Source organism: Xiphophorus hellerii, chromosome 1 (assembly GCF_003331165.1).
Source record: "Xiphophorus hellerii strain 12219 chromosome 1, Xiphophorus_hellerii-4.1, whole genome shotgun sequence".
Taxonomy (NCBI): domain Eukaryota; kingdom Metazoa; phylum Chordata; class Actinopteri; order Cyprinodontiformes; family Poeciliidae; genus Xiphophorus; species Xiphophorus hellerii.
In genome coordinates this window covers 24394354-24409754 of record NC_045672.1, presented here as the reverse complement: position 1 = coordinate 24409754, position 15401 = coordinate 24394354, and the positions used below count along the sequence as shown (strand labels likewise).

The 15401-nt window shown below is 34.9% G+C and overlaps 1 protein-coding gene and 1 long non-coding RNA gene across 3 annotated transcripts; both read right to left on the bottom strand.

The window, feature by feature from the left end:
* Nucleotides 1–574: 574 nt before the first annotated feature.
* On the bottom strand, nt 575–1522 carry LOC116733007 (uncharacterized). The gene is made up of 4 exons (XR_004341932.1): nt 1483–1522; nt 1318–1380; nt 1214–1243; nt 575–1062 (listed from the first exon to the last, which is right to left on the bottom strand). It is a non-coding gene; the product is annotated as an uncharacterized LOC116733007 (long non-coding RNA).
* Nucleotides 1523–5365: 3843 nt separating this feature from the next.
* On the bottom strand, nt 5366–15363 carry LOC116732757 (acidic mammalian chitinase-like). Of its 2 annotated transcripts, none has more exons than XM_032583316.1 (12): nt 15310–15363; nt 15145–15207; nt 15041–15070; nt 14744–14948; nt 14254–14310; nt 13975–14140; nt 13259–13383; nt 12943–13066; nt 12673–12855; nt 12425–12541; nt 10738–10870; nt 5366–5853 (listed from the first exon to the last, which is right to left on the bottom strand). In XM_032583316.1, exons 2-12 carry the CDS (start codon nt 15167–15169, stop codon nt 5597–5599), a joined length of 1422 nt encoding a protein of 473 aa, XP_032439207.1. In that variant the 5' UTR covers nt 15170–15207; nt 15310–15363; the 3' UTR covers nt 5366–5596. The 2 variants fall into 2 exon arrangements, with proteins under 2 accessions (XP_032439207.1, XP_032439127.1); XM_032583236.1 differs by lacking the exon at nt 5366–5853 and adding an exon at nt 10163–10650.
* Between the last annotated feature and the right edge of the window lie 38 nt (nt 15364–15401).

Below are 15401 nucleotides of genomic sequence, written 5' to 3'. Positions count from 1 at the left end.
AATAAGCCACTTTGAATAAAGATGTGGCTGATCAAGAGACAATGTACCTGATCTTTGCAACTTTTAATGCAAAGTTGACACTTTTAATGGACTTTCAGTGCAACTTTGCATTAAAGATGTCATTATTTACCAAATGACACTTCATGACAGACATTCATAATGACTCCTTCATGTTCATTGCAGGTGTTATGTCATATTTATGACAATGTCATGTCAGTCTTATACACACCCCTTCAAATAAAGTGTTACCACAAGAACCATATACATGTTGACAGAAATGTGTTTGTCCTAGTTTTTTTAAAATTATTTTGACCATTTTTATTTTGTTTTACTATTTTTACTCTGACGTACTTTGTGACTGCTGTCTGAGAAAGATGCTATATAAATAAAATATACTTACTTACTTTAATTATTATACAGACATTATTAACTGGATAAAAAACAATATTCCAGGATTTGTCAACAACTGACTTTCCAAATAATAATGTGATATACACCAAAAACTCATTATATTCAGCATACATGTCAAATAATGATGCCATACTGCACTGCAACAAGAAAGACTGCATTGAAATTTGAGGAAGCAAAAACAGGAAAATTTATTAAAAGGTATACATGTCTCCACACATTACAAATTACTTCAGTACACTTGAAACATCTTGGCAGATATGAAAAAACAAATCTCCTTTTGAGTTTTTAAATAAAGGTGTTAAACTTTTTCAGCAAGAACACAGTTGTAGAGCGAGAGAGGACATTACATTGATGCTGTCCATCCAGCATTTAAATCCGCAAAAGCTTGACTGAATCATCTATTATATACGCAACAGTCGCATCCGTAATTGTAAATCAAATTAGCAGGACATCTCTGTATGTACGTGATTCCGGCGACACACTGATAGAAGGTGTGTCTATCATATTCATTGACGTAATTACCATCACGCTTGCCTACACAGAAATTACGCCCAAAAACAGGAGATCTGGTTTGTTTGGGAGTTTTCATGCCAGGAGATGCTGTGGTTGCACGAACGCCAGGCTGGTTTGGGGTATCGCTGGAAGTAGTCACTAGAAACATAAAAAGCATGCGGTTTTTAAGGCAGGCGAATCAATGCTTTATAGAAGAGGAAATAGTGACACTGATCGATGTTCCACCTGAATCCAGACAAGAGCGGAGATATCCAATGAGAGGATAGTATGTAAAATAAAAAAATCTTACCAGTCAGAAGACACATCAGAAGTGCCAATCCTGAAAAAGAGTTTAATTAATATTTTTTCTTAACAACTCTTGGAACATATTAAAATACATAACAATTCACCTACCAGCCAGGATGGTCAGTCGTGCCATGATGAAGCGTTTTCTTCAGAATATTCTGGAATATAGCGCTGTTTAAAAGAAGAAATCATGAAACGATTACATTAGAGGTTTTGGAAGTCAACCACAAAGGTTTGTACAGTTGAAGGGTCAGATGAAAGTGTCATTGGTACCTTTTCTCAGGTAGCTTTCTCAGGTATGTCTGGCTGCTCCAACTGTACTCCCTTTTATAGAAGAAATTTGTAAGGAACAAAGTCCACATGAGTGAGTCAGTGGTTGAGTCAATGTCAGATTTTGGTTTTGTTTGGCTGGTGATGAGCAGATGATTGTTCCCCTTTTACGTTTTATTAGCTGATAAATGTACATGAGAAGGAAGAGATAACTTCTCAACTGCGATTTTATGAGACTGCAAATTTGTTCTTGTAAATAGGAGCTGATAAAATGTCTTCCAGTTTTATGGTACATGACTATCACTCTGTAAAGTGACCTTTGGTTTTGTGCGCATCACACAAAGCCTTTTTGTCTTAATACTCGGAGACAATTAGCTTCACTATTCATGCAAATTGTTGATAATTGCATTCAAAAGAAACATTACTGGGAATAATAAAGCATACTTGAAAATTAGGTGTTATAACCAAGATTAAATTGAACTACATGTAATTAAATGAGATTAAATAACTGGATGAATTTGATCAATATTTCTGTTTACAAATTGGGTTCAGTTTGCAAAGGTCCAAAACTTGAACCTCTGTCCTCTGAAGTGAGACAGATTTGACTGACAGACCGGCCCACCAGGTCATGTCTGCACGTTTGCAATTAACAATAGTCACCTCACTGTTACCAACGCAGCTACTTTCCTGCTATATTTAGTGACATTTCAGACAAAAGAATTGGTCAGACATTTTAAAGATCGGCGATTGGTCAGAAAACTCCAGTCGGTGTAATCCTAGTTTTAGTAACTATGTAAAGATTATATGCACAGTACTTTTAAATAACTGCATCCTCAAACATAAACTGAAGAAATCATGTTAGTAAAATGGAGACAATATATTTTCACAATGATGTTACAGAGTTACCAACTATTTTCTAGCTCATGGTTTTTACAAAGTATTAAATCACCATGTGGTGGGCAGTTGGGGTCCTCTGAACTTGAAAAAGTGCTGTGCAAGTACAGACCATTTACCATTTAATATTATTGTAAATGCAGTTGATTTTCTTTAATTATTTTTAATTTTATTTTATATTGTCTGTATCCTAACATCAGTAAAGCTGAAGTATCTCAGTAAAATGAGCTAAAAACTGATGGACTGAACAGAAAGTTGTTAAAATTCATATTTGAGGAACAAAATAAAAAGCTTTTAGTAAACAAACTACTTGTCAAAAATATAACTGTGTGTAGTTTTTAAAATTGTTTTATTTTTCTTTACCTACTTGTGAAATGCAAATAACTTGGAAAAAGAACATTTAGAATTATGTTTTTGAGATTATTTGTCATTTCTGTGACCAGAGGGATGCAGTGATTAAAACTGAAAGTAGTTCAGAGTGACAGCTGCATAGATATATGAATGTGTGTTGATAAGATGTCCTTGACCCAATAACGCTAAGATGATGTCACAAAGAAGAGTTGTCAAGGTTTATTATCCAGTTTCACAAGTTAATACATGATAGATTCAGAATTGGGGTGTGTCTTTTTCCTTTCTTGCCCAGATTGACTGGATTTTTAAGTAGTAGCAAACAAACTTAGATCATCATAATGTTGTGTTGTGTAATGAATAACTATTAATAAATGCCAAAGACAATGATTGGCAACAAGGATTGCTGCAGTGTTTGGCTCATGTAACTATCAGAAATGCGACATAAATAGCTTTATCCTTTATTGTGCCTCAGTGGGGAAATTAATTTGTAACAGCAGCAACGCTACAGAGCATTGAGGCATGCAGGTTTTCAATATAATATGACATCATCTCATTTAACCAATGTTACTGATTCCATCGTAACAGTGAAAGAACAGAAGTTTAAAGAAGTAGGGCTTGCATATTTTGATGTCTAAATTTATTTGAGCATCAAAAAGACATAAAACTATGTTAAGTTTAAAAGAAAGTTTTCCCTTCTACAGGCCTTCAAGTCAAAGACTAATTGAAGAACCAATCCCTGATTAGACTTAGAAATATGAGGAGCTTGTCGTGTTTTATTGTAATCTTTTTCAAAATTGTGACATTCAAAAACTTCCTGAGTCGCACACCTCTTTTCATGAACTCTAAGGAACAATATTCATTGGTGTTGGAATGGCAGTGCAGTTTGATAGTCTAAGTTTTGACTGTGTAACAGTTGTATGTAATCTCACCCATCTTAGTTGCTGAGGTTTATGCCACATTTCCTCCATTTGGTGACTTAGAGATTTTTTTTGTGTCCATCCCCTGACTAATACTTTTCAATAACCTTTTCTCTGCTTTGCTTGGAGTGTTCTTTAGTCTTCATGTTTTAATGGTAGCCAGGAATACTGATTAACCAGAGAATGAACCTTCAGGACACAGGTGTCTTTATTATACAATCACTTGAGACACACTCACTGCACTCAGGTGATCTCTCTTCCACTTACCGTAAGACTTCTATCACCAACTGATAGGACCCAAGTTGAATTAGGTCAGCCAACTTAAAGGTAGTAAATATTTATGCAGTCTCCTATTTTCTGTTTCACATTCTTATTTAATTATTGTTTAATAGAAATCAGTTTTCATTTTGATATTAAAGGATTTAGACTAGCTTAGTTTAGTATGATCATGAATGATTGATAAAACGAACAAAAAGGGTGAAACAACCAAGGGGGGAATGCCTTTTATAGGCCCTCATTTCTATTAATAAAGTTTATGTTAAGGCATTAAGAAGTCTAAGTGTGTGTCTCTGTGTTGCCCTGTGATAAACTGGTGACCTGTTCAGGGAGTGCCCTGACTATTGCCCACTGATGCCCACTAGAGAATAGCTCCAGCCTCCCTGCAATGCTGCACAGACAAGCCGGTAAAGACGGTGGATGAATGGATGGACATCCAGTATAATGGTGACATTATCTAATACAATGGCACCACATAGATATACCTGTATATCTATAGATATGATGTTGCTTCCTGTTATCTTTACAATCTGTTCAGTCGTCAAGGAATCACATTTCTGGGAAATTGCCTTGTAGTTAATAAATAAATAGTTTAAAATTCTGGGAACTTTATTTTTTTTAATGAAATGTAAGGACATTTCCTTCAGTGTAAAAAAATTATGATGTGTAGATCTCCAATTATCAGAAAACTGCCTTGGAATATTAATGAATCCAACTGGCCTTAATATTTATGAGATGTACATTAATTACTTAAATTTAGGATTAACCAAGGGAAGCAACCTTCATCTTAAATAGTTAAAATTAAGGCAAATGTTCTTCTTACAAGAAAAGATTCTTCCACATTCTTCCTGTTGATTGGAACCTGTTGCTCAATAAGCCACTTTGAATAAAGATGTGGCTGATCAAGAGACAATGTACCTGATCTTTGCAACTTTTAATGCAAAGTTGACACTTTTAATGGACTTTCAGTGCAACTTTGCATTAAAGATGTCATTATTTACCAAATGACACTTCATGACAACAGACATTCATAATGACTCCTTCATGTTCATTGCAGGTGTTATGTCATATTTATGACAATGTCATGTCAGTCTTATGCAAACCCCTTCAAAGAAAGTGTTACCGCAAAAACCATATACATGTTGACAGAAATGTCTTTGTCCTAGTTTTTTTTAAATTAATTTGACCATTTTTATTTTGTTTTACTATTTTTACTCTGACATACTTTGTGACTGCTGTCTGAGAAAGGTGCTATATAAATAAAATATACTTACTTACTTTAATTATTATACAGACATTATTAACTGGATAAAAAACAATATTCCAGGATTTGTCAACAACTGACTTTCCAAATAATAATGTGATATACACCAAAAACTCATTATATTCAGCATACATGTCAAATAATGATGCCATACTGCACTGCAACAAGAAAGACTGCAATGAAATTTGAGGAAGCAAAAACAGGAAAATTTATTAAAAGGTATACATGTCTCCACACATTACAAATTACTTCAGTACACTTGAAACATCTTGGCAGATATGAAAAAACAAATCTCCTTTTGAGTTTTTAAATAAAGGTGTTAAACTTTTTCAGCAAGAACACAGTTGTAGAGCGAGAGAGGACATTACATTGATGCTGTCCATCCAGCATTTAAATCCGCAAAAGCTTGACTGAATCATCTATTATATACGCAACAGTCGCATCTGTCATTGTAAATCAAATTAGCAGGACATCTCTGTATGTACGTGATTCCGGCGACACACTGATAGAAGGTGTGTCTATCATATTCATTGACGTAATTACCATCACGCTTGCCTACACAGAAATTACGCCCAAAAACAGGAGATCTGGTTGGTTTGGGAGTTTTCATGCCAGGAGATGCTGTGGTTGCACGAACGCCAGGCTGGTTTGGGGTATCGCTGGAAGTAGTCACTAGAAACATAAAAAGCATGCGGTTTTTAAGGCAAGCGAATCAATGCTTTATAGAAGAGGAAATAGTGACACTGATCGATGTTCCACCTGAATCCAGACAAGAGCGGAGATATCCAATGAGAGGATAGTATGTAAAATAAAAAAATCTTACCAGTCAGAAGACACATCAGAAGTGCCAATCCTGAAAAAGAGTTTAATTAATATTTTTTCTTAACAACTCTTGGAACATATTAAAATACATAACAATTCACCTACCAGCCAGGATGGTCAGTCGTGCCATGATGAAGCGTTTTCTTCAGAATATTCTGGAATATAGCGCTGTTTAAAAGAAGAAATCATAAAAAGATTACATTAAAGGTTTTGGAAGTCAACCACAAAGGTTGGTACAGTTGAAGGGTCAGATGAAAGTGTCATTGGTACCTTTTCTCAGGTAGCTTTCTCAGGTATGTCTTGCTGCTCCAACTGTTCTCCCCTTTATAGAAGAAATTTGTAAGGAACAAAGTCCACATGAGTGAGTCAGTGGTTGAGTCAACATCAGATTTTGGTTTTGTTTGGCTGGTGATGAGCAGATGATTGTTCCCCTTTTACGTTTTATTAGCTGATAAATGTACATGAGAAGCAAGAGATAACTTCTCAACTGCGATTTTATGAGACTGCAAATTTGTTCTTGTAAATAGGAGCTGATAAAATGTTTTTCAGTTTTATGGTACATGACTATCTCTCTGTAAAGTGACTTTTGGTTTTGTGCGCATCACACAAAGCCTTTTTGTCTTAATACTCGGAGACAATTAGCTTCACTATTCATGCAAATTGTTGATAATTGCATTCAAAAGAAACATTACTGGGAATAATAAAGCATACTTGAAAATTAGGTGTTATAACCAATATTAAATTGAACTACATGTAATTAAATGAGATTAAATAATTGGATGAATTTGATGAATATTTTTGCAAATTGGGTTCAGTTTGCAAAGGTCAAAAACTTGAACCTCTGTCCTCTGAAGTGAGAGAGATTTGACTGACAGACCGGCCCACCAGGTCATGTCTGCACGTTTGCAATTAACAATAGTCACCTCACTGTTACCAACGCAGCTACTTTCCTGCTATATTTAGTGACATTTCAGACAAAAAAATTGGTCAGACATTTTAAAGATCGGCGATTGGTCAGAAAACTCCAGTCGGTGCACCCCTAGTTTTAGTAACTATGTAAAGATTGTATGTACAGTATTTTTAAATAACTGCATCCTCAAAAATAAACTGAAGAAATTATGTAAGTAAAATGGAGACAATATATTTTCACAATGATGTTACAGAGTTACCAACTATTTTCTAGCTCATGGTTTTTGCAAAGTATTAAATCACCATGTGGTGGGCAGTTGGGGCAGTTGGGATCCTCTGATTTTGAAAAGTGCTGTGCAAGTACAGACCATTTACCATTTAATATTATTGTAAATGCAGTTGATTTTCTTCAATTATTTTTAATTTTATTTTATATTGTCTGTATCCTAACATCAGTAAAGCTGAAGTATCTCAGTAAAATGAGCTAAAAACTGATGGACTGAACAGAAAGTTGTTAAAATTCATATTTGAGGAACAAAATAAAAAGCTTTTAGTAAGCAAACTACTTGTCAAAAATATTACTGTGTGTAGTTTTTAAAATTGTTTTATTTTTCTTTACCTACTTGTGAAATGCAAATAACTTGGGAAAAAAAACATTTAGAATTATGTTTTTGAGATTATTTGTCATTTCTGTGAACAGACGGATGCAGTGATTAAAACTAAAAGTAGTTCAGAGTGACAGCTGCATAGATATATGAATGTGTGTTGATAAGATGTCCTTGACCCAATAACGCTAAGATGATGTCACAAAGAAGAGTTGTCAAGGTTTATTATCCAGTTTCACAAGTTAATACACGATAGATTCAGAATTGGGTTGTGTCTTTTTCCTTTCTTGCCCAGATTGACTGGATTTTTAAGTAGTAGCAAATAAACTTAGATCATCATAATGTTGTGTTGTGTAATGAATAACTATTAATAAATGCCAAAGACAATGATTGGCAACAAGGATTGCTGCAGTGTTTGGCTCATGTAACTATCAGAAATGCGACATAAATAGCTTTATCCTTTATTGTGCCTCAGTGGGGAAATTAATTTGTAACAGCAGCAACGCTACAGAGCATTGAGGCATGCAGGTTTTCAATATAATATGAGATCATCTCATTTATCCAATGTTACTGATTCCATCGTAACAGTGAAAGAACAAAAATTTAAAGAAGTAGGGCTTGCATATTTTGATGTCTAAATTTATTTGAGCATCAAAAAGACATAAAACTATGTTAAGTTTAAAAGAAAGTTATCCCTTCTACAGGCCTTCAAGTCAAAGACTAATTGAAGAACCAATCCCTGATTAGACTTAGAAATATGAGGAGCTTGTCGTGTTTTATTTGAATCTTTTTCAAAATTGTGACATTCAGAAACTTCCTGAGTCGCACACGTCTATTCACGAACTCCAAGGAACAATATTCATTGGTGTTGGAATGGCAGTGCAGTTTGATAGTCTAAGTTTTGACTGTGTAACAGTTGTATGTAATCTCACCCATCTTAGTTGAAGTTTGTGCCAAATTTCTTCCATTTGGTGTTTTAGAGATTTTTTTTGTGTCCATCCCCTGACTAATACTTTTCAATAACCTTTTCTCTGCTTTGCTTGGAGTGTTCTTTAGTCTTCATGTTTTAATGGTAGCCAGGAATACTGATTAACCAGGGAATGAACCTTCAGGACACAGGTGTCTTTATTATACAATCACTTGAGACACACTCACTGCACTCAGGTGATCTCTCTTCCACTTACCGTAAGACTTCTATCACCAACTGATAGGACCCAAGTTGAATTAGGTCAGTCAACTTAATGGGAGTAAATATTTATGCAGTCTCCTATTTTCTGTTTCACATTCTTATTTAATTATTGTTTAATAGAAATCAGTTTTCATTTTGATATTAAAGGATTTAGCCTAGCTTAGTTTAGTATGATCATGAATGATTTATAAAAAGAACAAAAAGGGTGAAACAACCAAGGGGGGAATGCCTTTTATAGGCCCTCACTTCTATAAATAAAGTTTATGTTAAGGCATTAAGAAGTCTAAGTGTGTGTCTCTGTGTTGCCCTGTGATAAACTGGTGACCTGTTCAGGGAGTGCCCTGACTATTGCCCACTGATGCCCACTAGAGAATAGCACCAGCCTCCCTGCAATGCTGCACAGACAAGCCGGTAAAGACGGTGGATGAATGGATGGACATCCAGTATAATGGTGACATTATCTAATACAATGGCATCACATATATATACCTGTATATCTATAGATATGATGTTGCTTCCTGTTATCTTTACAATCTGTTCAGTCGTCACACAGTAAAGGAATCACATTTCAAGGAAATTGCCTCCTAGTTAATAAATAAATAGTTTAAAATTCTGGGAACTTTATTTTTTTGTACAAAAATGTAAAGACATTTCTTTCAGTGTAAAAAAATTATGATGTGTAGATCTCCAATTATCAGAAAACTGCCATGAAATATTAGTGAATCCAACTGGCCTTAATATTTATGAGATGTACATTAATTACTTAAATTTAGGATTAACCAAGGGAAGCAACCTTCATCTGAAATAGTTAAAATTAAGGCAAATGTTCTTCTTACAAGAAAAGATTCTTCCACATTCTTCCTGTTGTTTGGAACCTGTTGCTCAATAAGCCACATTCGAATAAAGATGTGGCTGATCAAGAGACAATGTACCTGATCTTTGCAACTTTTAATGCAAAGTTGACACTTTTAATGGACTTTCAGTGCAACTTTGCATTAAAGATGTCATTATTTACCAAATGACACTTCATGACAACAGACATTCATAATGACTCCTTCATGTTCATGACAGGTGTTATGTCATATTTATGACAATGTCATGTCAGTCTTATGCAAACCCCTTCAAATGTTACCGCAAAAACCATATACATGTTGACAGAAATGTCTTTGTCCTAGTTTTTTTTAACTAATTTGACCATTTTTATTTTGTTTTACTATTTCTACTCTGACGTACTTTATGACTGCTGTCTGAGAAAGGTGCTATATCAATAAAATATAGTTACTTACTTTAATTATTATACAGACATTATTAACTGGATAAAAAACAATATTCCAGGATTTGTCAACAACTGACTTTCCAAATAATAATGTGATGTACACCAAAAACTCATTATATTCAGCATACATGTCAAATAATGATGCCATACTGCACTGCAACAAGAAAGACTGCAATGAAATTTGAGGAAGCAAAAACAGGAAAATTTATTAAAAGGTATACATGTCTCCACCCATTACAAATTACTTCAGTACACTTGAAACATCTTGGCAGATATGAAAAAACAAATCTCCTTTTGAGTTTGTAAATAAAGGTGTTAAACTTTTTCAGCAAGAACACAGTTGTAGAGCGAGAGAGGACATTATATTGATGCTGTCCATCCAGCATTTAAATCCGCAAAAGCTTGACTGAATCATCTATTATAGTCGCAACAGTCGCATCTGTCATTGTAAACCAAATTAGCAGGACATCTCTGTATGTACGTGATTCCGGCGACACACTGATAGAAGGTGTGTCTATCATGTTCATTGACGTAATTACCATCACGCTTGCCTACACAGAAATTACGCCCAGAAACAGGAGTTGTGGTTGTTTCAGGAGTTTTCATGCCAGGAGATGCTGTGGTTGTATGAACGCCAGGCTGGTTTGAGGTAGTGCTGGAAGTAGTCCCTAGAAACATAAAAAGCATGCAATTTTTAAGGCAAGCGAATCAATGCTTTATAGATGAGGAAATAGTGGCACTGATCGATGTTCCACCTGAATCCAGACGAGAGCGGAGATATCCAATGAGAGGATAGTTTCCCTGACCGCAGAATTGTCCAGAAAAGTCGTCCATATCCAGAGACCAGACGAATGCTCCGCCGTAGTTGTTATCTTTCACATACTCTGCCTATAAAATACGAACATTGGGTTTTATTATTTATTTTAAAGAATCAAAATAAAATTGACCAGAACAAAAACAGTTTTAAATATTTTAGGTCAAAGGAGGTTGGTTGGGTCAGCCATGAACAGAACAGTGTCATGCAGTTGTGCAATGAGTAATATTCTCTAGACCTGATCAGGAGACAACGTCTAGTGTTTTAGAAATGTTTCTTAAATAAATGAAATAGAAACAAGGAATACATGCAGTGTGTGAATCAAAGTCTAATCAGCAGACTTGCTAGATCTTTTGTATTGGAAATGTATTTATTTTCATGATGCATTAACATAAAAACAATACAAAGTACGGTATTACTTCAATTATTTTATTTTATTTTTCTGAATTACTTTAGTCTTGTATAGACATTTATGTTATAGCAATTTTTAACTTAAAAAAACCTTGGTACAAAAGCATTGAAGCACTGAAGGTTAATAAAATCAACACTTCAAATATATTTATATGAATTTAAAACTTTTCCTTTTTAAATTGGAGAAGGCTTAGACATTTCTAAATAATAATTAATGACTTTCTGTTGCCCTTTTCTGTAAAAAAAGAAGACCTTTTTTGTCAGGGTATTTATCTCTGAGTCCCTAATTTTATCTTGCCATCCCAAACAGGGAGCAGGACAGAAGGAGTGGTAAAAAACAAACAAACAAAAAGAAAAACACAACAAACAGCTTTGTTTAGACAACTGATCTAAATGCAAGTTGCATTTTGGGGGACTCCAACTGCTACTTATTTAGTTTTTGCATGGAAAAAATCCTTTTCCTGGCATTCTCTCTGCATTATAACTTGTAACTAGGTTTTTTTGCAAAAAAAAAAAAAAAAAACACTTCAGGTGAGCTTGGCTTCAAGCAAAACATGAATACGTAGAAAAGCCACTCATGCAGTGGCAATATGCTGAAGAATTGGTAATGCTGTGAGCCTGTTTTTCTCCTAAAAGATCTAGAGAAGCTATGCTGCATAGCATTACAAACTTATTAAATTATCAGGAAATTTCAAATAAAAATATGCTTGTTGGGGTTTCAATAACCATAGAGGGCAACATTAGTCCCCTCTCTTAAGATAGAAACATATATTTCTCTCTTTCATATCAGTTGGATTTTTGTGTAGGTATTTTTTTTACTTGAAATATACTTTGAAATAAGCAGACGTTTCCAAATGATTTTCTCTTTCTTTTGTTTTTTTATAAAATCAAAAAAAAAAAGGATCCTGGGATTTAGCGGGACTAAAGGATATTCGTCATAGGGTTGTAAAAAAAAACAAAACACTAAAGGATCCAATAGATGGGAAATGATGTCACATCAGAAGTAAGATTTGAACTATTGTAACTATACTGCCATCTTCTGCCCAGTTTTGGTAACTAAAATTTGTGTGATTGATCTTTAGCTTCGTTATCATCAGCTTCACAGAATTTGTTCTGATTCATAGGGCCATTGCATAAACTGGGATGGACAGGGACATGCAGCAATCTTTCCTTATTTGTATTGTAGCTCTTATTGTATTTAAAAGATGACATCTTACCTTGATTTCATAACTCTGCTTGTTGTCGAATCCCACCCATTCATTGCCTTTGACTGCATAGGGAACCTTTTGTTCCTCAATCCAGTGAGTGGTGGCTCCATCAAGGAAAGTGCAAACCTGTAGTTATAAGATGATACACCTAAATATCATCCCAATTTTTTTGTATTTATTTTTTTGATTTTGAGTATGTCTTTGTGTTTGTCTAAGAATTTTCTTTAGTTTGTGTTCGTATTATAATGAATTGTTACCTCATAGTAGGACAACATTCCTGCTTCTCGGGTGTAGGGCCCAGCAGTGCCTGGTCCACTGGCTGATGCTGCAACACCACTAGCTGCTGATGATGTGTGAAATGTGCGACCATATGCGGGAAAACCAACCAGCAGCTTTTCTAGAGGAGCTCCTTGATCTCTCCAGTATCTCATGGCAAAGTCCTGCAGCAAAACATGACAAAGTCTAACCAAAGAGATAACATCACCTTACATGTCTCTAGCATGGGATTGTTGAAGGTTTTTACTTACAACATTGTAGTAGATATGTTGACCATGCATGACAGAGCTGTTGTATAGAGGGCTGTTGTGGCCAGTGAATGAATCCCAGGCTCCATGGAAGTCGTAAGTCATGACGCTTACAAAGTCTAGATAACTGTCGTAAGAATAAAATACAAAAGTGTAACAGATTGTATATATTTTGCCAGTTAACATCACAATTTTTATTGTTTTTATCTGTCAGTTTCTTAATAATGGCAAATATTAAGAATTTGTCAATCTTTGTTCCTGTTTCTATTTGAAAACAAGACAGATGTAACATCTTTAGCTTTAATTCAAATAAACTCACTTGGACACAGTAGCAATCTCATAGCCGTTATCAATAGTTCCCTTTCCAGCCGCCACAGCAGCTGTGAGCAGCAGTCTCTGCTTTTTGGTCTCAGCAGATTCCCTCTCAAAGGCAGCAAGTAATTCCTAAATGGAAAAGAACATTGTATGTGTTAAGACGTCTGCCCGAGTTTCATCCAAACGTAGAAATGCTCTGAAAATTGTTAACCAGAGCCTGGGGTAAACTGTTGGCTAGAAACTCAAAAAGCCAGCCGTTTTCAGATCAATAGACACTAATTGATAACAAAATAATGCAGATAACAAAACTCTTGGATGTGGAAACTTGCTACTGACTGAAAGAGCTAGACTCAAATGACTCATTTCAAATGTCTGCGAGGTATAGAAAACTTAAGTTAGAGGAAGCAGTATGTCTTTTATCTGAAAGAGTCAGAAAGTAAGATATTTATCTAATAATGGGAAGGCTAAATGGAATAAAGCATGTGTGCTTTCAAGTTATTTAGAGATACAAACAGAGTTCAGCAAGTTCTGAAAACAGTTTATAACACCCACTCCAATGTAATTTTGTTCTTGTTCTAAAACCTTGTACAGGGGCCATACACTCACAAATGAGGAAAAGCGTTGCTCCTGGTTTAAATACATGAAATCATTAATAGTTACAAAAATTGGAGAAGTGAAATCAGTCACTGAATTCGGATCAATGCATCAAAATATCCTAACCTGGCAGAGTAATGTGAACCTTTTCTTGTCCTCTGGTGGGCTTCCTCGTGATCCCGGGTACTCCCAGTCCAGATCTAGTCCATCAAAGCCATGTTGTCTCAGAAATTTGATGGAAGACTGGATGAACACCTGACGGTTGGCCGGAGATGAGACCATGAGGCTGAATCTGTTAATATTCACATAGGTCAGTGGTTATTCAATTAAAACGTTTTTTAATGATCCATAAAAGAATTCATTAAAAAACGTGTGTTTGCAAGCTGTTATATTTTGCAGACTCACTGTGTTGTTCCAAAGTTCCACCCACCGACAGCCAGCAGAGTTTTCAGCTGAGGGTTTCTGTTGTGAAGATGTAGGAATATATACATCACTTATACATGTTGAATAAAATGTGCATTATTTCTGAAAGGAATAAAACAGACATAATCCTACAGTGACCTAAATGTGTGCTCAAAAATTTCATCTTAAAAGTTCAAATAATATGAACATAATCTCTGGAAAAAAATATATAAATGTACTAAAATATATAAAAGATTCTTTTGTATTTTAAATATTTATATTAGCATGTGTCCAAAAAAGAATAATAGATTCCAAAGCTCATCGCCATTTCACCAAGCTGTTTGTGCCCATATGTGTTCACATAATGTTCTAGATTATTTTTCTGAACCTTAAATGTTTAAAATTTTTGTAATTTTGAGTTACGAATAAACAACATCCAAATGGTTATCTTTATTAATAATTTTTTGGGAAGTTAAAGTGATACTAAGCTCACCTGTTCTTCAGTGCATTGAAGGATTTATACATAACATCATCGTTCCACTCAAACGTAGACAGCTCATTGGAGGAGCTGATAATGGCGAAGGCATAGATGAGGTGCGTACAGAGGTTTGGATCTATGTTGTCAGGGGTGTATTTTCCAACCCCCGGTCTGTACTGGGACCAGTTGGTAAAGTAGCACACCAGTTTGGTGGAATAGACTATCAGAAAAGAGAAAAAAAAGATCATTAGTAGGTTTATGTATAAACAGTAACTTAAGTGGAAATTCCAGGATAAAAAAAAAAAATCTTACCAGTCTGAAGACACATCAGAAGTGCCAATCCTGAAAAGGAGTTTAATTAATATTTTTTCTTAACAACTCTTGGAACATATTAAAATACATAACAATTCACCTACCAGCCAGGATGGTCAGTCGTGCCATGATGAAGCGTTTTCTTCAGAATATTCTGGAATATAGCGCTGTTTAAAAGAAGAAATCATAAAAAGATTACATTAGAGGTTTTGGAAGTCAACCACAAAGGTTTGTACAGTTGAAGGGTCAGATGAAAGTGTCATTGGTACCTTTTCTCAGGTAGCTTTCTCAGGTGTGTCTTGCTGCTCCAACTGTTCTTCCTTTTATAGAAGAAATTTGTAAGGAACAAAGTCCACATGAG

What these genes read in the sequence shown, in the direction of transcription:
- LOC116732757 (XM_032583316.1), bottom strand. Translation starts at nt 15,169, where the DNA reads ATGGCACGACTGACCATCCTGGCTG. An exon ending in TTCAATGCACTGAAGAACAG is followed by an intron (nt 14,311 to 14,743) that starts GTGAGCTTAGTA and finishes TCTTCACAACAG; the next exon opens with AAACCCTCAGCTGAAAACTC. An exon ending in GGTTCACATTACTCTGCCAG is followed by an intron (nt 13,384 to 13,974) that starts GTTAGGATATTT and finishes TTTTCCATTTAG; the next exon opens with GAATTACTTGCTGCCTTTGA.